At 43.7% G+C, this 21,506-nt stretch overlaps 1 protein-coding gene across 3 annotated transcripts in view; it reads left to right on the forward strand.

Moving 5' to 3' along the window:
* Positions 1–21,506, forward strand: part of LOC113569753 (kelch-like protein 29) — a 135,585-nt gene that overhangs the window by 54,921 nt on the left and 59,158 nt on the right. For all 3 annotated transcript variants that reach the window (XM_035524689.1, XM_026997772.2, XM_026997780.2), the window contains 2 exons: positions 12,021–12,168; positions 15,012–15,536. In XM_035524689.1, coding sequence (XP_035380582.1) covers positions 12,021–12,168; positions 15,012–15,536 — 673 coding nt within the window. The remainder of the gene's footprint in view (positions 1–12,020; positions 12,169–15,011; positions 15,537–21,506) is intronic.

Consider the following 21,506-nt stretch of genomic DNA (forward strand, 5'->3'; position numbering starts at 1 on the left):
TGAAAGATCCCCAGCTAGTAACACGTAAGCATGCCTTGTTCCTGTCTCATTTACACTGTTATGGAAACAAATATTTCCAGCGTGGAGTTATTGCAAGATAATGAGGCTGCTTATGTGCGTTTTATTTCTTTGAGTTGTGCCCTGTGCACTGTAGCCACAGGGCATCCTGTCTTCCGCCATGTAAGATTGATACCGCGCTCGAGTGTGTAACTTTGAGCAACGGCCACTATGCTGCTGCGTCCACGCTCAAATATACTGCCTCATTTCATCAGTTTTAATGACCTCATTTAAAGGCACTTAATGACTCTTACAAATGTCCAGGCGGAGGAATAGATTCATGGCCTATTCTCAAAGGCAGCATCCTCATCCTCTGGCTTCTGCATGTCCATTAGACAGCAATCCCAGCAGGACAGAACCATGCACCAATTACTGCCCACAAAACAAGCACAATAACAAAGAGGATGTGCTTGGACACCATCATTCCTTTGGTCTATTATTTCAGCCATGCACCCTCAGCAGCATTAGTTTGCACAAACGTTGGGTTGTGCGTGTTTTGAACTGAATCTTTGGGATCCTGATGCAGCTTTTAAGAAGTATGGTTTGTCTTTGAGTTGGATAGATGTCCCCTAAATCTTACGACAAAATTTGATAGCACAACCCGCTTGTGTGACACTAAATTAATCCTTTGAAAGCGAAGTCACCAAGAAACCAGTACATTAGTTTAATTAACACTTCATCTTGAAGAGTGAAGGTTATTAATCCTAGAATAATTAAAAAATACTATCAGAACACATCATATCTATACATTTTGCAAATGAACATAGTCTTTAATAAAAATTTTAAAAAACACTAGAAAGTTGCTTGTTCTTTAAACACACTGCTATGTGTGAAATACTTATTTCGAGGAGGCTACTGTGTAATTTTACAGATAAGATCTAAGTCAATTTATGTCAGTAATGAGATTTGCTTTTGCCCTGTGATGATGAGGCTGATATTCATCTTACAATAACCTTTTCCCCAGGTTTTACAATGTCATTTAATTAACATCTCCCCAAAATTCCTATTCACATTATTGTTACAGACTTTATTAGCGTAGTCTGAGTAAGTTAAGTATGTTCTGGACTGCTAAAGGTAGTAGATTTAGGTACATTGATTTCATAAATGATAGTAACACTGATGCAGCAGCCAAAATGAAGTAAACCTTTTATTTTTGGTGTTGCCAGATTGTCACTAGCACTCATACTATTTGGAAGTGTCTTGAATGCTGGAATGGGAAAACTAAGCGGATTTCTTGTGTTTTTTTTCCTTGTCCAGTCTGCTTATAGCAAAGTCAGTCCTAGTATGAAGCAGCAGAATATAGAATATACTGCAATTTAACCTATCTCGGCTATATTTAAAGAAGCCCTGTCAATATTTAAAGCAAAATTATAAAATAAATTGTATAATGTATAATAACAAATGTTTGCTAGTCTGGTTTCTCCAAAGTCATTGAATTGCTGGTTTCTTGACTAGAGAGACGCTGTGGACTAAATGCTATATTGACTGGCCAAACAAAAGAATTATTGGTTGAAGCTTCATGATGTCATACTCTGTAGTGCTGTGTTGTGTCTGTTTTGTTCTCAGTGGTAAGAATGTTAATAACCTTTGCTTTAGTGATCTCATAATCTCCTCGGCAGATGTGTATGTGCACATGGGTGTGTGTGTCTGCACATGTAGATAGGTTGTGTAGATGAGCAGATGGAACAGGTGCAGGGAGCATGAACAGCAGGAGGAAGGCAAACACCAGGCAAGGCAGCCAGAGCAGACGCAGACGCGCAGGCAGACACTGATTCTCTCCAGCGCTGAGGTCTTTGCAGCTGTGCTACTCTTCTGTTCATTTGATATCTAATTAAGTTTATTACAGTTATAATCTTAACAGTCATAAAAGTACACAAGGTAGTATTTTTAGCTTTAGGCCATAATGCTGTTTCCAAGTTAATGTTATCACAGATTTTATGACATAGCCTGCTTAACTGGTCCTATCAGTAAGCTCCTAGTGCAGTTCATGACTAAAATGTCATAAAACTCGTCATAAACTAATTTAGATATATGTTTTTACATTGGAAACGGGCATATGCAAAATTATTTAATTATTTAATCATTCAAGGTAAGCGTGGGTGAAACTCGTATGTTAGCAGAAGATCATAATAAATGTCTTTGTGATACTTCGGTCCCAGCCAGTACCCAGCCAGCCCTCACAGATTGCACACCTGAACTAACCCCGGTCCCAATCACCGGCTTATTGACTCATTTCCTTCACCTGTTCCTCATTTATCATCCCTCTATTTAATCCCCACAGGTGCCCGCGTTCAGTGCTTTGCACTGATGTGCCCTAGCCTTCTGTCAGAAACCTTCCCAGGCCCGTGCTTGCGCTCTGCTCTGGGAAGTGTTTTTGCTTTATTTCTCTTTGTGTGTCTGTGAATAAAAACATTTGAGTGCATCACTCGTTCCTCGCTTCTGACTTCCAGAATGTCACACAGTGATTCACTCATCACTGTAACTAGCACTGTGTTTGTTTAAAGTAATTGTTCGAAACTGCCTTGACCAGTTTTCACATTCATAAAAGAAATTTAAAAATGAAAGAAAATCGCAGTGTGTGGATACAGTAACAGAACTGTGTTTTACTTGTATATCTTTTGCACCCTTTGTGTGCCTTAAAATATAACCATAACAGAGAGAGAAATTAACCAAGATGAGAGAGAGAAAGGGGAAAGGAGATCGTTGGCAGAAGCAAGAAATTCGAAGGTCTGCTCTCTGTCCTTCTGCCCGAGTGCTGCTTGCCTCGCGCATGGCTGTTGTTGGCACTGTGTCTGTAAACAGACTAGATCATATAGCATACACACGCACAGACACACACAGTGGTTGGTAAAGCCTCTATAGGGATATTACCATTTTTAACATCAGTAACAGAAGGTATAATTATGCCATTTTTTTCACTTCATGACCTCAAACTGTACTGAATGCTATGCTAGCGCATTAAGTTCTGTAACTCATGTTGATGTATTGGCTGTTCCTGACTGATATTGGAGGCTACTGAAAAGAACTCAGGCCAGTGTGTGATATTCTCCTTTTAGTTGCCCGATTTCCTGCCAATGTGCCTTTATTGACAATCGAAGGACTAGGACAGAATGAGACTATTCAGTAATTAAGATAAAAACAAGTATGGTATGTGTATTTTTTACAGAAGATTTTCTTGAAGAAATGACATTGTCTTTCTAAGAAGAATACTATCTACTAGTATTAGTGGGGGCTTCTGTGGTTCCAGTCTGTATCCATCAGGCACGAATGTTTGCAACTCTAAGCTTCATTCAGACATTTAGTGACATTCACTTCGGTACTGCAGTCTAAAAATGGAAATGAAGTCATCATTTCATCATTGCACCGTTTCACCAGCTATAAAAAGTATGTACAAGCTCACTCTTTCATCACAAGGTAGATGAATCTTTGCTCAAGACGTTGCATAGGCTGAGGATCGCCGGTAGTAACTTCAGTCAGCATTCTTGTTTTAGATCAACCTTCAAGTCTCCCCGGCGTTGCGACGTCGCACAGAACAGAGGAGTCGTCTGCGATCACGGGGCCCGAATTCTCCGCAGCATCTTTGTTGACAGGCGGCAGACATTTTGTCCGTGTGTGAGGAGCGCTCGGCAGTGCGACGCGCTCCGCGTCGCTGCTGCTCTCTCACTCCGCAGTCTTCCCCTTTCCCCACTGCCGCTGAGAAGGAATCCCATCTGCCCCTCGGTCAGGAGCCACAGGAGAGCAGCTACCACCACACATGCCCCACATGGCCTGAGCCTGCCAGCCATGTTTACTCACTGGGTTGCCTGTCAGCATAAAATCACACCATTCAATCATACAAAGGCACCGATGGGTTCAGTGCCTTACCTGCAATAAGGGCCATAATCATGACCAGATTGGTTAGATTCAGCATCATTTTGGGGGATTTTTGGTGACAAAATGTAGCTGCGTCAGGCTACAGTTAGCATCATCGCTCATATATACATCCTCCTTCATTTTCGTTCAGACATATTTCATTGACTCCAGATATTGTGGCTTGTGAAAAAGATTCATTACTGAACTCCACTCAATTTCTAGCCTTTAATTATTCCTAGGACATGTTGCAATCCTAAATTACAATCAGCTTTCCATTATGCAAAGTGGACAGCATGCTTGAAATTAAGATCAGTTATTTTCTTCTAGTGAATCAAACAGAGATGGAGGTGGTGTGAGAGGGTTTTTCCTCTTCACCAGTTCGCAGTCAGGCATATTTCTGCATCTTATGCTGAGTGCCTCCAGTCAGAGGCACTCCACCTAGTCCCTGTGGGAAATACTAAAACAGTGATATTCCATTTACCATAAATAACTTCAATAAACCCGTGAAATAACACTTTGCGTCCAGTTAGAGTAACCTGTGTAAACCTGTGAAATGATATAACACTGAGCGTGCAGTTAGACGAACCTGTGTAAACCTGTGTAAATAAAAAAGGAACGAGCCCGTGGAAGACCCAACGTGCCTGGGTTTAATGAGCATTTCCGACCTGCTGTGTAAACCTGTCTGTTGCATTTCTGGAGTTCTGCCTCCATATCCTGCAGCGCTGGCTGCACTCAGGTTGCTTCTACTCAGTAACTAGCCTCAGGCAGAGAAGAAAGGTGATTCTGTTTCCAGAGGTTTCTCAGAAATCCACCCCTCAGTGGTTCTTGCATCTATTTGTTCTCCTATCTTAGTAATCTTAGTAATCTCCACTCCCTGCCGTTAACATTAGAACAGCCAAGATGGTCATTTTGGCTGTGTTGAAATTTTGAGTGGTAATAGCTTTGACAAAATAAACCACCCATGTCTACTGATCTGTGAGTTTTATTATATTAGTTTTACTATATTTTAATCTGAGATAGTAGTGATGTTTTGAGCATTTCTACTGTGAAAGGCCTTAGCGGTCATCTTGGCTGTATGCATGAACGGTGTCTCATCTCGCTCCCTGTTTGAAGTGCATCACTCATTACCTTGGCAAACCAGCTACTGTTTATCTCAGAAATCATCTGGTAAAAAAACTGACAAATATTTTCCAATTTATCAAATATCAACACAATAAAATTACATCAATATAATACAAAAAACATCAACCGTATACTAACTAAAATCAAACAGAATAAAATAGAAATGTTACCACAAAGAAAAAAAGATGGTTACTGAGGTTCTCGTGCTGCTTCAGAGCCTTTGACAGGCTAACTCTGCTGGAGGTCCCCGAGGCTCCGGCCACCTCCTCGTCTGAGCACTCTGACTCTGATAATGATAATGATTTCCCACTGTAAAAAAGACATCTGAACACATCAAAACCTACACCAGCTCTCCAGATGTTCCAGATTCTTATCCAGGGGTCCAAATACATAGGCAGTTCAGCTTTGTATTGATCGGTAACCTATTTAAAACTTACAGTTGTCTTCTGTTTTTATGGCCAAATTTTAATCTGACATTTTAAAAATGATGTATATGTATTTAAGGTCAAATGATCAAAATGGCCCTTCCTTATTATTTATGGCATCCTGTCCTTTCTAGTGGTAAACAGAGTTCTGAAAGGTAGCTACTCTGACCTATGTGGAGAACAAAGCATTTTCAGTTTTTTTTTTCAGACTTTGCTGATGGTTGAGACTTATCAGTAGAAACCCATGTTAAAGCTTTAAAGCAGATTCCCTGTGATATTGAAATAGTAACATTTTTGCACAAGGTTTGATACATCTTTCTTTATTCTGTTAAAAACTGGCAGTATTGCAGATGCATTTGAACAATTTGCATAAAGTATTTCTATGCTGAAAGGCCGTTCGACTGCCTAACAGAACACGACTGTGGCAGTTCTAGTTTTAAATGCCTGACATATTTTCTCTTCCTTTTCTCTATATACCGCACAGATTTTCCACCACAATAGACCATGGTTCGTGCTGCAATTCAGATATTCAGTGCCTCCGACACTCTGAATCCAGAACAAATTGTGAGCACATTTTGGCAACTTCATTGTTTACTTTGGTAGACAGCTGTATAGGTTATAGACACAAAAGACAGAGGGAGGAAAAGAAATTGCCTAAAGCTTTTCTTTCTTTGCTTCTTTTGGGTCAAAGTAGTAGTTACAGTCGGTGAATCAGAACAGCCTGTCTAGGGCCAAGTGAAAATGACATGTCAAAGGAAATGAGGTGACACGTGATGATGGATGGGCCTACCTCCCTTGCTATTGCTGTCAGCCCCCTGGTCTCCACATTCCCCCACTCATCCACAACGCTGTCGCTAGCCTGCTGGTACAGGCAAGGAACTAATAAAAAAGCAACCTATTTTGCTTTTGGCCTCAGGTCTCCAAGCCCTGTACGCGTTGGCGAGGACTCCGAGTTCGACTGGAATGCTGTTTGTGGTACACTTCGTGGGCGGGTGGCTGTTGTTATTGAAATTTAGATTTGGATTAAATTTGTATAGGCTGAAGTCCCCCGAGATGGCTCTGATTGGGAGGCAGGCTCGCTGGGGCTAGCCTTGCGGATGCATTTAAATTGGCCCATAATGCCCTTCGCGGAGCTGTACCTCTGGAGCAGCGTTTGTGACTGGCCTGCCCTTATCTGCTCGTGGCTCTTTATTAATTGATGTACATATATGGAAAAAAGTGGGCATAGGCACAGAGGCTTATGCTAACCACTGGAATTGCAAGCAGATGAAGTGGCCTGCTCACCTTCCAGGCCTGTTAGTCTAAGCCACAGTTCTCAGAGCAGTGGACTGGTTTGCTCTGGTTGCATCAGTGTTTCACTGGCTCCCAACCTGCCCTTTAATGATGTCTAAAGAAGCAGAATTTGGATTTTCAGTAACATTTTCCAATGTTTACTGAATGTAAGATTGCGTGATGCCTAGTAAAATGGACATCCGGCGGATAGTGCATGTTTTTCTCCCAGGGATGAGGGATGTTAAGGCTTCATATAAGCTTATAGCACAGCGCACATTGTTATGACATCTGTCAGAGGAGGTTTTTGTGTGGCCCACTGGTCTGGCACCTCTTTTTATGCAGGTAGGCTTGAGAGAGATTAACCTTTAATTACTACGATGCCACTGACCCTGGTAACCCCATTCTGTCTTCTCCCTCTCTTTCACTCGTCCTCTGTGCCCTCTCTCAGACATTCTCTCATGCTCAAGTACACACACTTACACACACACACACACACACAGACACCTCCCCCATGCCATAGCTCCTGTTGTTGCAGCTCTGCTCGGTAGTTCAAAGTTTGGCCCTTCCGGCCTGCCCTAGTATTGAAGACTCCCTGCACACCTCCGTCAAGGGTTTACTGCTCTATACTTGCTCCCCTCTCATCTGGAGTATAGTCACGCTGCCCAAAACTGCTGCAGCCCTGGCTGCCAAAACGGACGAGTGTCATATGCTGGGACTGACTAAAAGATGCACATGGAAAGGGAGAGAGAGGGAGGGTTGGTGGAGATGGGGATTGGGTGAGTAGGAGTGATTAGCATGTGGTGGTATAGGATGACTCCTGTGTGGTAGAGATACACTCTAAGCACTCTGGGCTCTGTTTGATGATTCAGGAATGCATTCACATGGGAATGAATACAATTTTAACCCTACCTCCCCCCAGCTCAGTGCAACTGAAACGGGCCTCCCTGCTGACGCGCAGTGGGATGGCTGGCCCAACGGGTCCCGGCACAGCAGTCGTGGCTTTGTTCAGCCTGGCTTCAGCTGCTCCCAGAGCCCACGGTTGAACAGGGGCCGGCTCTCTTGTGCCACTGTCTCGCGGTCAGACCCATGGCCTGGCGCCACCACTGGGATTTGCAAGGTGGCTAACCGCACGTCTCCGGAGACGCTTTCCTCCCTGGCTGGAATGGAGGGCACGCCACAACACCGTCGCATGAGTAGCCTCGGCAGTGCCGCCCCAAGCCACGTGGGAAACCGGACACAACCTCAGTCAGGTCCAGCATTCTTTGAAGATGATAGGAAAGCTCCTGCTCCCCATTAAAAAATATGTCTCCTAGGACTTGTAGAATATTGCTTCATAATGGCAGGTCACTGATTAGTAGTTTTTCCTGTGCCAGATATGTTGGGTTTAATGACTGTAAACTGTGTTCCTTTGTCTGTGTTCAACAGTGATACTTCATCAGTGTATGAAGTTTGCCAGACTAAGGGGCAAGCCTGTGGCACAGGCAGTAATATCGAGCCGTTTGCGCAGTGAATCACTACGCTTCTGAGATCACGCAAGGCCTCCCGCGCAAGGAGAAAAATAGCCCCTGACCCAGGCTCCCTCTCGAGCCCCGTCGGTTTCCCGAGATGATGCCACATATATCTTCCCTCTAATTACAGCCTATTGTCTGCAGCAGCTTGCTCAGTCAGCCAGTTAGCATCCGCGGTAGCTGTGGCTCTGTAGAGCAGTGGAGCGGTGGATTAATGTACGCTGAAGCGCTTACTCCAACGCCTCTCATAATAGATGTGTTTAGGCTGCAGCTGTAAGCCTCACGCACTGAAAGGCTGCTTGCAGGAGGAGAATGGGGAGGAGAGTGTGACGTGCTTGCTCACTGGACGACAGCGGCTGGTGCCCCTCCACAGCCTGCAGAGGAAGCATGTAACCATGGTGATATTTACCTCAGCTCTATGCCTGACTGAAGCCCTCACTGATAAGGAATGGTGGTGAATCATTTTAGAGCGATCGAAAAAGAGAGAGCGAGAGAGAAAGAGAGAGAGAGCGAGAGAGAAAGAGAGAGAGAGAGAGAGAGAGAGAGAAGCGTTTTCGTTGTGCATGAGATGTCTAGGGAATATGTTAGTAATTAGCATATCATTAAAGTCATAGACTCCATAACAGTTATAGTTAACACAATGCAAATGGAAATCATTCAGTCATGCAAACTCATATATGAAAGCACTGACAATGGGGAGATGAGGTGGAACAGGCAGGTTTAGCCTGAACACTGAAGTCAGTGGAAAATGTCAGAACCAGCTCTGGGCAATGTGATCTGTCCTTGTCTCTCTGAGGCAAACTGTTGATGTCATTTTCAAGTGTGGGGCGTGAAAGCATGGTTTTGTGTATGTATGATTTGTTACATGCATGTATGTGTGTTTGTGTGTGTGTATGTGTGTGTGTGTGTGTGTCTGTGTGTCTGTGTATGCATCTCTGTTTTCTGTATTTCTCCCTCAGCATCTCTGAACTGTCTCCCAGCAAGACAGCAAAGACAGTTCTCCCTGTAACAAAGAGTTTACACTAGGGAAAATCCAAGACCAGTGCCAGCAACGAACATCAAATTTCATTGTGCTGAGAAGCTTGAGAGGAATGCTTGTTTTGGCTGCCTGATTTACTCTCTCACCGTGTCTGTCTCTATCTAGCTATCTCTCTCGCTCTCTCGTACACACACAACCCCAGTCTGGTTTCTGTTGAGTCAGAGGAAAGCCATCTGCCACACAGTGATAATGGGTCACAAGGGAAGAAGGGTCTGGTAAGAGCGGAGATGAATTAAAATAGTAAGAAAATGGGTAGCCTCGACTCCTACTGTGTTTTGCCCTTCTTATATTTACCACCACCACCACCAATGTCAGCAGGCAGGCATAACACTGCATTACATGGTGCATATCACCTGCAATAGTGAAGGACTACAGAGTGTGTTTTTTTACAGTTGAAGGCTGATTACGAAATCAATATCAAATGGTACAGGTGGGACTTTGTCTTCTTAATGGCATCTGCACATGTGGAACGCAGTTGTTTACCACTGCCGGGCGTAGAGGGTTTTGTTTGCTGCATTGTCATGAGGATTGGTGAAAGCAAGATGCCAGGGTTAAGCAGACTGGGAAAACAGAACACAGGTGGACAGAAACACCCCCCTGAGCAATGCATGTCTGGGCTGTTCCTTAACAAGGATACGGTCTTTCAATATTTTACACAGATCAATGCTAGCCCACAAAACAAACAAACAAACAAAAAGCTAAAAAGACAGCTCTACTGGGTCACAGATCATCCATTCTTTATGTCAAGTTTATCATTTTTTGTAAACTAGGACAAAGTTGAGGTAGGTATGGCCTCAGTGCTGAAAGCTTTATGACCCGTTAAAGTATAACAAGAATTAGGAGGTAACCGGTGTTGGCAAACCTCTCCCTGTGGCTTTGGGATGCTATTTTGGTCTGTTTCTTTAGCAAAGTAATTATTTAACAATAGCCTTTATACATTTAAATGTGTCCTCTAAAAATACAAATTTAAAAAAGGAAATTGCTGAAAATTGACCATCACTTGCCAGACCCAACATTTTCTTTGTTGTTCCTAGTTTTTCCATGGTCCTCAGCCTTCACTTCTTTTCAATAAAGAAGTGAACATAATATAATATTAACCCTTTGCATTTTATTACAGCAGGTATTAACAAGGGTTTCATTTATAGATATTGTCAAAGCTTGGCATAACTCGAAAACAAATTGACTGTGGACAGTGATGGCAGATATGCATGATAATTGATGAAGTGAACCTTGGGTCAGTGAGGATAATGGGATGGGGAGAAGGTCCACAGTGGAGGTAAAGGGTTAATGACTAGGTCTTTTCCATTAACTTGGGCTGCAGTGCCGGGTGAGGTTGTGAATAGGGGTTAACTTTCGTCCCGGTTGGCCCATTCTCAAGTCTGCTTGTGTGACATAGGGTCCAGAACGCCTTCACCCCAAGGCTTGTTTGCCATTCAATCTCAACTCAGCAACAGCTAAACAAAGAAAAGTAAGTAAAGCACGGTGGCTTGGGAGTGAGCATGTTTGCCTTGCAGTGCTAAGAGCTTGGGTTTGAGTCCCTGTGTGGGTGGAGTTTCCATGTGTGGGTTTCCTCTGGGGTCTCTAGTTACCTCTCACAGTCCAAAAACATGGAGGATAGGTTAATTGGATATTCAAAATGATCCTGAATGAATGTGAGCTGTATGTGTATGTATATATTTGTGTGCATGTATGTCCGGAGATGGATGGTCCCCTTCCACTACACCTGCTGCAGTGCCCCAGGAGGCTGTGGGTTTTGATAGAGTATTGGCTGCTGCTTCTCACTGGTGTGTGTGCTTGTCCAAAAAAAAAGCTGATCTCTGTCTGTGCAGTGTCCTTAAGTCTGAGAAAGGTGCTATGTAAACAATAATAAAGTTCCAAACAATCATACTAATTACTTAATGTGTCTAAACATTCCATACTATTACTTAACATGTCAAAACAGTCATACTCTTACTTAATATGTCTAAGTGGTTTATTGTTTTCCTTTCTTTATCTTAAAACACTTTCACCCATTCTAAACATTTCCACTCTGTGTGGTGAGGTCACACTTTCAGTGTGGCTCATTGGTTAATCGCAAGCAGCTCTCTTCGCTGCATAATAAAGTCGGGCAATTACTTGAGCATGTTCCACTGTGCTCCTCTGCATATTTACCTTAGTTAGAGAACCTGACAACTACTGCTTCATGAACTGAGGTCACTGTGACCTTTGTCACAGTGACCTCAGATTTGTGGTTTGTCAACAGCAGATGAAAAGCAGTGTTACTTTTTGATCAGTTTTCTTTTCTAGGTTAATTTAAATACAGCTTTTAAGTATTCTTGTAAGTTTATGTCATATTCAATATGAAAATACCTGATTTATAGGTTGCATTCATATTTGTTCTCATGTTCCTTCAAATCACTGGATGTGTAATTCACAACTGATCTCAGTCTATCCTGAGAACCCCTGTGGTCTAACACTTAGCACTGATTGAATGCTTCTGTGCAATTGTATTGATCAAAGTTTATGTAGCCTAGAGAAGTCACATAGAATACTTACACCTGACCCAGCAAATCAAGCATCTGAGGAGGATTTGGGGATCTTGAGGATGCACAGATAATTAAGGCTTCGCAGCCTCCTTCAGAAGGAGCAAGTTTCGAATGCCCCATTTTTGATCTGTAGGTTTTGATTCCAGAGTCAAAGAGACCATGTGGCTGCCGCGGGGTGTTTTGAACTGGCCAACACCTGGCTCTCTGTTTTTGTTTCCAGGCTGCAGGGCTTTCTCCTGGTGATAACCAGACCCCAGGACTCCTCCTGGCTCCAGGGGTGAGATGGGGCCAGACGCCCATCAACCAGTCCACGCCATGGGATACAGACGAGCCTCCAGCCAAACAGCACCGCGAGAGCGACCCCACAGGTAAACCGACTCTGCCACGGCCGTTTCACCTTCCCTACGCCCTTCTGTCATGTACGCTGCTGGGCAGGCAACCTTATTCTGGACAAAAATCAAACCGCTTTTCTGTAGAGCAACAGAGTATGGTGGCATAAGAAAAATTCTATTTCAAATAAAAACACTATAGCCATTTTATTATAGAGTGATTATTTATAAATACGTACAGCTATAGTCTATAGCCCATTTGTTGCCACACATGAGTTCTTTTGACCATGCTCTAGCCCTTTCTCACTGGTAAATATTTAGCTGTTGTCTTGATATATTTGGGTGTTAGGCAATGTTAGACAAGCACACACACACACACACACACACACACACACACACACACACACACACACACACACACACACACACACAAAAGAGCAGCACTGATGTCCCCAGGTCAGCTTAGACCAGCACCTATTATTATGCCACTGGTAATGCGGTGTTAATAATATACAGCCCACAGTGGTCCAGGGGTCAGGAATGGACCTAGTGCTGAATGGGGTAGCGGTAGTGATAAACTCTGCATGCCAACAGATGGGTTGTGGTCTGTAACTGGACACTTACAAAAAGTGCCGGCACCTAATAAACTGACCAGTAAATACAGGTGCGAGGTGATTGGTTACAATAAAATGCTGATGCAATTAGGGATGTTGAATGCCGGAGACATTCCTCTGCAGAAATGAATGAACAGTCACTGCCCCAGTGTTCCTCTGGGAGCCTTCATGTGCAAGCATGGTAAATCATAAGAATCAATGTAAGAATTTCATGTGAGTGAGACACCAGAGTGGATGCATATGTCACAAGTATTCATGCTGATGTCGACGCAAATTGCATTGACTTTACCTACATCACAATGTAAATAATAAAAAATTCAATCAGTCAATTATTTATGATTCATACTGCATAGAACACCCTGGAACATAGCACCAGTCATGAGTAAATAGAATTTAATGAGGTTGATAAGCAAAACAATATTATCTAAATGAGAATGAAGCGCTGTTTCAGAGAAAATGTTTTTGACCTCTGAAGATCAGGCATTATATGGTCATTGCATTGTGTCTTTTGTGCAGAAGGTACGCATTTAAGGCAGGTCTGTATCTCATCTCTAGAGGCCCTTGGGGCAGTCCGTGGTCCCCCCTGCTGGGTGATGTAATTGTGGGCTAAAATGGCTCACCAGGGAAGCAGTGTTAGCATTGTGCTGTGATCTGCGCAGCCTCAGGCCCACCGCCCTGCCTGAAGCATCTCCACTCCAGCGCTGACACAGTGGTATGGCTCTGTCAGCAGTTCCACCAAAAGGAACAGACGTACATGGCTCCTGCCAATGCTAGTGTTAGTTAGCGGTGACTTCAGGAAGTGAACTGAAACACTGAAGAAGTTTTCTTTGATGCTTGCCCTCCAACTTTTTTTTTTTCTGTGGCAATGCGTTTATTGCAGCCTTGATTTGGAATTAAATTAGACATTGATTGAGAAATTCAAAAAGGTTGAGGACTCTTTGAAAAGGCAAAAAGTACAACCTATGTTTCACACATTTTAATTACAGGGTACAACAGAATAATCAAGACTGGGATCCATTTCATGTTAATGCAATTACTTTTCTCTTCTAAACCCTTTCATTAGTTTTGCAGCCGAAGACTGCAGTTATGAATGCATGTTGGGTAGTGCTAATGAGCTCAGACTTTTGAATTCAATTAAAGCACAGGAACACTTTAATACCCTTGACAAAGAATGAAGGTATGGCTGATCTCACTTACATATTCGCGAATATCTGATAATATTTTATTTATTTTATTTTTTAATTGAAACGTGTCCAATGCCACTTGTTTTATTTATCAGGAAGCCTCCCTAGAGGACTTTGGGAAAGAGATGCTCTGTGCTTCATTATGATTAGGTGGGAGATTCATCCGAGTAATGCAGATGAAATGCCTGTGGAGGCTGGAGCAGGTCGGCTCTTCCCACTAGCACCACCCTCCCACTGACTATACAGTGCAATGAGGGCCAATGGAATGAATAATGTTTTTAAATCTTTTTTTCCCGTCTGGTATAACGTGCCCCCTACACTTTCCACAGCCATGTGCTATTTTTGTTCCTCTTCCGGAGGAAGGAAGGCACAGGTCCAACATGCCTGCATATTCATGAGATTAATCTGGCCTGTTGTGGCTGTGTATAAGGCTTCCCATAAGCCACCTCTCTGGTTTGGATCCATGAATTTGTGGCAGCTGGGGCAGATTTGACTTCTGGTCCTCTGATTAGCTCGTATCAAGCTTAGCATACTTTGGAATATGGAGGAAACTGACAATGAATAATTTTTAAACAATGTTTACATAATTCTGATATTCAGTGATGCAAAAATTAATTAGTAAATTCATAATACTAAAACATTTTGCAGGGAAAGAGTCTTATGGAAACAAATTTGGCCTAGTAGTATAAATGCTAAAACAAGATTAATATGTGTTTTAAAGCCTTTTTTTTTTTTTTTTTTTGTTAATGCAAAGTTAATGCAAACAGTTCAGGACTGCTATAAGTAATGACCATACCCAACACAGGAGCTACACACACACATACGCACACACAGAAAGCTGTGTGTTCATAACAAGCTTCCATTAAACCATGCAAACTTTAGTTTGCACCCTCCTAACTGCCAACAAGTCCTTCTGTCTGGTACAGCAAAACTTCTGTTACTTGAGCATAACCAGGAGCTGTCATAAGCTTATGAAACATGGAATGTTTCTAATCCAAAACAATCTACAGATGGCTGTCAAGATTCACCACATGTAGAATAATGTGCTTTCACCATTTCTCTCTTTTCTCTTCTCCTTCTTTAGGCCCCCCGTGGGCACCTCCTGTGGTTGCAGTCAGTCAACCCAGCCTCTTAGCCCACACCTACGGGATGTCTCAGCCTCCAGGCTACAGCCAGGGCGTCTCTGTCCAGTCACCTGTCATAGGAGTGACGCCCGCTATCCAGACCCCGGTCCCTCCCCACCACCCCCTGATGACTGCCCACTTCCAAGTTCCACCACACTCGTCCCAGCCCCCCGGCAGCCTAGTGCTCAGCCTGCAGAGCCAGTCGCCTTACGTCACCAGTCAGCCACCTATCACGCCGTCACCCCTGACAACCGGCGGGCAGGTAGCCCATCCCACTCCTCAGAGTGTGGTGGGGAATGGCCACCTGACCCACCCACTGATCCAGCCTCCTGCTTTGCCTTCCGCCGCTCTGCCGGTGACCAATGGGCAGACCACTCCTCAGCCCCCGCTGACCTCAGCCAATCAGGAGAGCCCAAATGGACTTCAGATGCTCCGTACGGTTGGGATGGGGAAGTACGAGTTCACTGACCCTGGCCATCCTAAAGGTAAGAAAGTCAAGCCATGAGAGGACCCAGCTTCTGCTGGATAGAATTAATGCATCCAAAGATGTCACATAATAGGGAAGAGCATTTGATGTTTGCAATTAAAGAGACCACAGACTTGCTGGTGGGATGATAAAATATACCCCAGGCAAACTGGCCTGTAGAATCAAAGCATTTCCAAGGTTACGGATTTCAATTGTTCAGTATTAACAGCTGTCACTTAAATGTGCTTCTCTTACTGAGAACCCTTGCTCTGCCTTCTGAGAGCTTTGTACTCTGAGGACTTGACTGCTTTCATGGCAGTGAGTTGTTGTTTGCACAAGATAACCTTGGACTGGGCTCTGTCAAACCAGAAACAGATGTTCAGTATTCCCTGAACAATTTTCACATTTAATGAAGCTTTTAATCTAGGCTTAGATTGGCTTTCTAAATTTATTTGATTTTTTTATGAGATCTATAAAATGTGAACAATTTACTTTCCATATTGATACAACTTGCATTTGTCTTTCAGGATACAAAACAGACCAATTAAAGCAGACATTAAAGACAGTTTCTAGATTTAATTGGTCATTCATAGCAAAAAGAAATGCATTAGAGGAGTTTTATCCCCATGGCCAAAGATGTCCAGTTAGCACTGATGTAGAATGAAATTTAAACCTTTGTTTAAGTGCATTACAGTGGTGCATCTGTGTGTTTCTTATCATTGCCTGCAAATCCCATTATGCCAGGACTCCTCATCTAAGCACTAATTTGAGCAGGCTTTTTAATTTCACTCTATCAGTGCTGTTTGTTTTTTGTTTTTGGTGATGACCAAAAAAAAACATGCAACATTTGTGCTGGCCTATTAGATTAATACATTATGTAAAGGGAAACAGAATAATGAGCTAATCACTCTTCCTTGTTAGAGCATTAAATCATGCACAAGGTCAGGCAAAATAAATCTTAAGCAGCACAGTGGCTGTGCCCTCTGAGAGCATTTTAGGGACCGTGGGATGGCCTTGCACTCTCTACTTCGCTTTTACGTTCTCCCTCATCTCCTAAGAGTCACGCTAGTGGAGGTGACGGCAAGGTCTTGGATAAGGTTGGGTTTTGGAAGTGTGTCTCCCCTGCTGAAAGGAGTCCTCCCCAAAGAAGCCAGGCTCTTCACAGGCCAGCACGCAACCACTATGGCGTGAGGGCTGTTCTTCATCTCTACAGTATAATTGCGGTTTGGCTAAGGGCAGTAGCCTGGAAAGGTTAGCCCTTATGTCACGGGCTTACACGCAAGTGTGGCCACCCTCGCTTGGCCCAATTTGAGGAGGGTGTGTCTTCTGACCACCTCCGACGCACCCACTTTGAAAAGGATATAGACCGTAAGTGTACTTTTGCGAGATGCTTTGTCTTCGTCTGTGTGAAATTCTAACGCTGCAGTGGGTGCTGTCCTTTAAAGGGGTAGAGAAAATGGCATTGCACCTGATTCTTTGGTTGCTTTTGTCTGACCTTGCCATAGTCCGGAGGCATCCGTCAGCCCTTTTGCTAATGATAATGTGTTTAAAATAAAAAGACAACCAACACTCACGGACAAACACTGAGCTGATTCACTCTGTGGCTTTTAAGAGACCAATTTATCATCATCCTACATCAACAAGTAAGAGAAAGGGAGGGAGGGAGTGCACTGATGTGTGTGCATACGCGCACGTGTTTAAAGACATTCCATGCCATGAATCATAGCCAGAAACGTCAGCCACCTCTCGAGCTTGGCCACTTCCCATGGTGCGGGAATGCTGCGATGTCGGACCATGAAAGTGTGGCGGTCAGTGCAGACCATCACTCTGTGTCTGGCCCTCCACGATGACCAGGCTGTCACCTGGCTGTGAATCCGCTCACATCGATGGATGAATGCAACAGCGTGTTGACACAGGCGAGGAGTCTTCACAGGAGGACAGGACTGCGTCCATAAGACAGAGCGGCCCCAGGGTCATACGATGTATATTGATGCCTGCTCAACACAGAGATGGACGCATGGAGGGGAGACCTAACTGTAGATCATTCCCTGTATATGCTGGCATGCTGTTCACCTCGTAAATGGATGTTAATAAGAAGGGACTGTGGAAGGCATCATTGACAGCTGTACAGGGATAAGCCGGTGATGGATGGCATGACATTACCAATCGAAATTTCCACTCTTAACATGTGGAAATCAGCCCTGAGTAGCATAATGTTCACTTTTGCTTTGTCTGTGAAATCTGCCACATCAGGTGCCAATGACGCAAAAGTACATGGTCACAACTGCCAAAATATGCATAGAAATACTTGTGTTTCTATGTGTGTGCATGATATATAAATATACATATAAATATAAATACACACACTCACACACACACACACACACACACACACACACACATATTTTTCTGATTATCTTAAAACATTGGAGAGGAGAAGGAGTCATTAGCAGGCAGCTGAGCACGTTCAGGTGTGCTGGCAGAGGTTCAGCGTTTCTCACTGTAAACAATGTACACATCAGTTGGCATCTCTATGGCGAAGGGCTATGCTGAAGGGCATTGGTGAAGGGCTATGGTGAACAGTTTTGGTGAAGGGCTTTGGTGAAGGGCTTTGGTGAAGGGCTTTGGTGAAGGGTTTTGGTGAAGGGCTATGGTGAAGGGCTATGGTGAAGGGCTATGCTGAAGGGCTTTGGTGAAGGGTTTTGGTGAAGGGCTATGGTGAATGGTTTTGGTGAAGGGCTATGGTGAATGGTTTTGGTGAAGGGCTATGGTGAACAGTTTTGGTGAAGGGCTTTGGTGAAGGGCTTTGGTGAAGGGCTTTGGTGAAGGGTTTTGGTGAAGGGCTATGGTGAAGGGTTTTGGTGAAGGGCTATGGTGAAGGGTTTTGGTGAAGGGCTATGGTGAAGGGCTATGCTGAAGGGCTTTGGTGAAGGGTTTTGGTGAAGGGCTATGGTGAAGGGCTATGCTGAAGGGCTTTGGTGAATGGTTTTGGTGAAGGGCTATGGTGAATGGTTTTGGTGAAGGGCTATGGTGAACAGTTTTGGTGAAGGGCTATGGTGAAGGCATTTGGTGAAGGCATTTGGTGAAGGGCTATGGTGAAGGGCTATGGTGAAGGGCTATGGTGAATGGTTTTGGTGAAGGGCTATGGTGAACAGTTTTGGTGAAGGGCTATGGTGAAGGCATTTGGTGAAGGCATTTGGTGAAGGGCTATGGTGAAGGGCTATGGTGAAGGGCTATGGTGAAGGGCTAAGGTGAAGGGCTAAGGTGAAGGGCCCTCCTGACTCACCGCGCTGATGCCAAGCAATGGCCCGAGTGGTCTAGACAGCTCAATTAGGACACTAATCAGTTTGGACAGGGAGTTAGCAGTGTGATCGAGAGGCCACCCTACGAGTATTGCTCCCTGACTGTGGGTTAGGGCTCATAATATACTATACACACACACACACACACACCCTTATCACCATTATACACATATACACACACATGCACTTCTGTTTCTGTAATATGCTGGGAATAGACTTTATCTTAGCTATGAGCCTCTGTGGATTCCTTGTTGTTTTGCCTTTAGCTGGAAGAGGTGGGAAGCATGACATGGTACTGTATTTCCTCGAGCACTGTAGTGATCATTAGTAGATAGTGCCATATCTTATATTGCCATAAGAAAGCCACAAGGTGTTATATATATTTACTATATGTACATACGGTATATTTCTATTTTGAACTGGAATGACTCACAGTGGTGAATATTTGCATTCTGAGCTTCTGTTTTTGTTTGTATTGGCTGCTACCTGCTCCTCCAAATCTGTGTGACAGAAGCAGGTTGTCAGGCTGCATTCTGGCCAAGCAGCAAGATTTATTGCTATTCATGGGTTCTGGAGACATTCTCCGACTCACTTCAGAAGTATTCTTTAAGTTTTGGAAGGAGATTACTCTTGGACAAGTCAGGACAGCAGCTGCTGCCACACTGTCATTCAGATGGCTCAAAAACTGGAATAGGTGAGAGGTATATACATCCTGTGAGTCAGAGTTGATAACGTTCATACCGATTGTATTCAAATCCCTACAATTTGAATACCAAATTTTGGTTTGCCATATACCTGCCGGTAAAGAAGTGTCCTTAAAGTACGAGGCTTGTGACTAGATCACATGACTGCGGAGCACATCGAGGCAACACCCTCCCCCCATTCCTCAGCCATGGGAGGCTTCTCGTTTCAGATCACTTCACAGAGCGCTTGCTTCTCTGGCTTGCGGTGGCCATTCTAATTATGCTTCTCTGTCTAATCTAAAAATCTGGTTTTAAGGAGGTTTGGAATTCTCACTATTTTTTATTTATTTTTTTGATCAACATTCATAAAATGATGGATGAAAATAGGAAAACCTCTATGTTGTTTACCGAGGAAAACTATCTCTAGCTATCCATACTAAGTGTCAATTTTGAGGTGTTATTGTGGAATGAGTTTAGAAATTAGGAAGTTTCAAATAGTCAAAACTAATTTTCAAAGTCCAATCTAATTGCATCAAGCTTTACCCACAGCACAGAATGTGTTTACCACCTCTTGCTTTGTTGGGTAAAATGGTTCAAGGGGATAAAGTTAACCGCTCTCTTAAGAGTGTGTGCATCTCTGCATGTCCACTGGAATAACCATCTGGCCTCTTAAATACATTTAAGGGAAACTGCTCGATGTGGAATTTCTTAAACAATTAGTAATACTGTGTTGGAGCTTGTGGAAAATATCAACATACAAAGTCAAATATTCCTTTATATATTTAGAGCACATTTTTTGTTGTTGTTGTTTGTTTTTTTGTTTTTTTTTTACCAAATCTCCTGTTATATAATGGATCATTTGAAGCAGTCCATCTGTCACACACACAGCACATTAACAAAACCAGCTTCAGCATATGCGTTCAGAGAGTGATAAGATCATTATAGTGACTTGTATAAGCCTTGCTGTGTGATCACACATGCTCACATGCTGTGTGAACCTGCACTGCTTTTTCCTTCTGTGGTGCCACAAGAAGCCTCCTGCACATTATGATTTGAAGGGTTTCCACTGAGACCTAACCAGGGCTGGGGCAGGGCTCAGCATGGGAGAGGTTCTGGAATCTCTCCTCATTATTATGCTTTAGAAAGGAGAAACTCGCTGTGAGCCCATACATTATAGCCACTGCAGTTAATACACAGCTAGCGAGAGAGCTCATTAAGATTGATCATTCGGTGGCCGCCTGGGCTATACACGAACCCTCCGCTGCCTTCATTAATCACTCGCTTTTCAAGATAAGGTGCCGCGTCACCTGACAGGTCTGCACGGAGATGGCGTCTGGCAGCTCAGAAAGCAGCAAGCACTCTCTAATTCGCCTGGTGCTCCTGGCATGTCCACGACCTGTCACCCGCTGCATGCTCCTCCCCTCATCCCCCCATCTCTCGTTCCCCTCTCTCTGCTTCCTCTCTCATCCCTGCTTTCGTTTACCCACCCTTCTCAGTCCTGCTCTTTCTTCCGTAGTTCCAGCACCCCTTGCTCTTCCGAAGGCAGCCGTGTAAGTCAGTGATTTAATGACCTGTTTTCAGTGGAGAGCAGCAGCGATTAGGAGAGTTACAGGGGAAATTTGAAGCAAGACAGGATTAGCCTCTGGGGGATAGGAAAAAAAAAACAAAAAAACTTCAGATTGCTCATTTTTCCGTGGCTTCAGGACCCAGATGTAAAAAAAAAAAAAAAAAAAAAAGCCCATCTTCACACAGCGGAGCCTGCCAAATGACCACTCTTCAAATGGGCCCTGCGTTCTTCCATGGCAGGGCCCCCTTAAAAAGTTCCTACATGAACACTGATGCCCAGCCATCCTGTTTCTTCTCATTACGAGCGGGGGTAAGTGAATTGGGGTCAGAGAAAATTGATGCCAAATCAGTCTCTCTCACTCTTACTATGTTTTCCTTTTTTATCAAAGTGACATTCAAGGGGGGTTTTTTTGACAACAAAGGCAGCTCATTTGAATT

This window comes from Electrophorus electricus, chromosome 3 (assembly GCF_013358815.1).
Source record: "Electrophorus electricus isolate fEleEle1 chromosome 3, fEleEle1.pri, whole genome shotgun sequence".
NCBI classification, from domain to species: Eukaryota; Metazoa; Chordata; class Actinopteri; order Gymnotiformes; family Gymnotidae; genus Electrophorus; species Electrophorus electricus.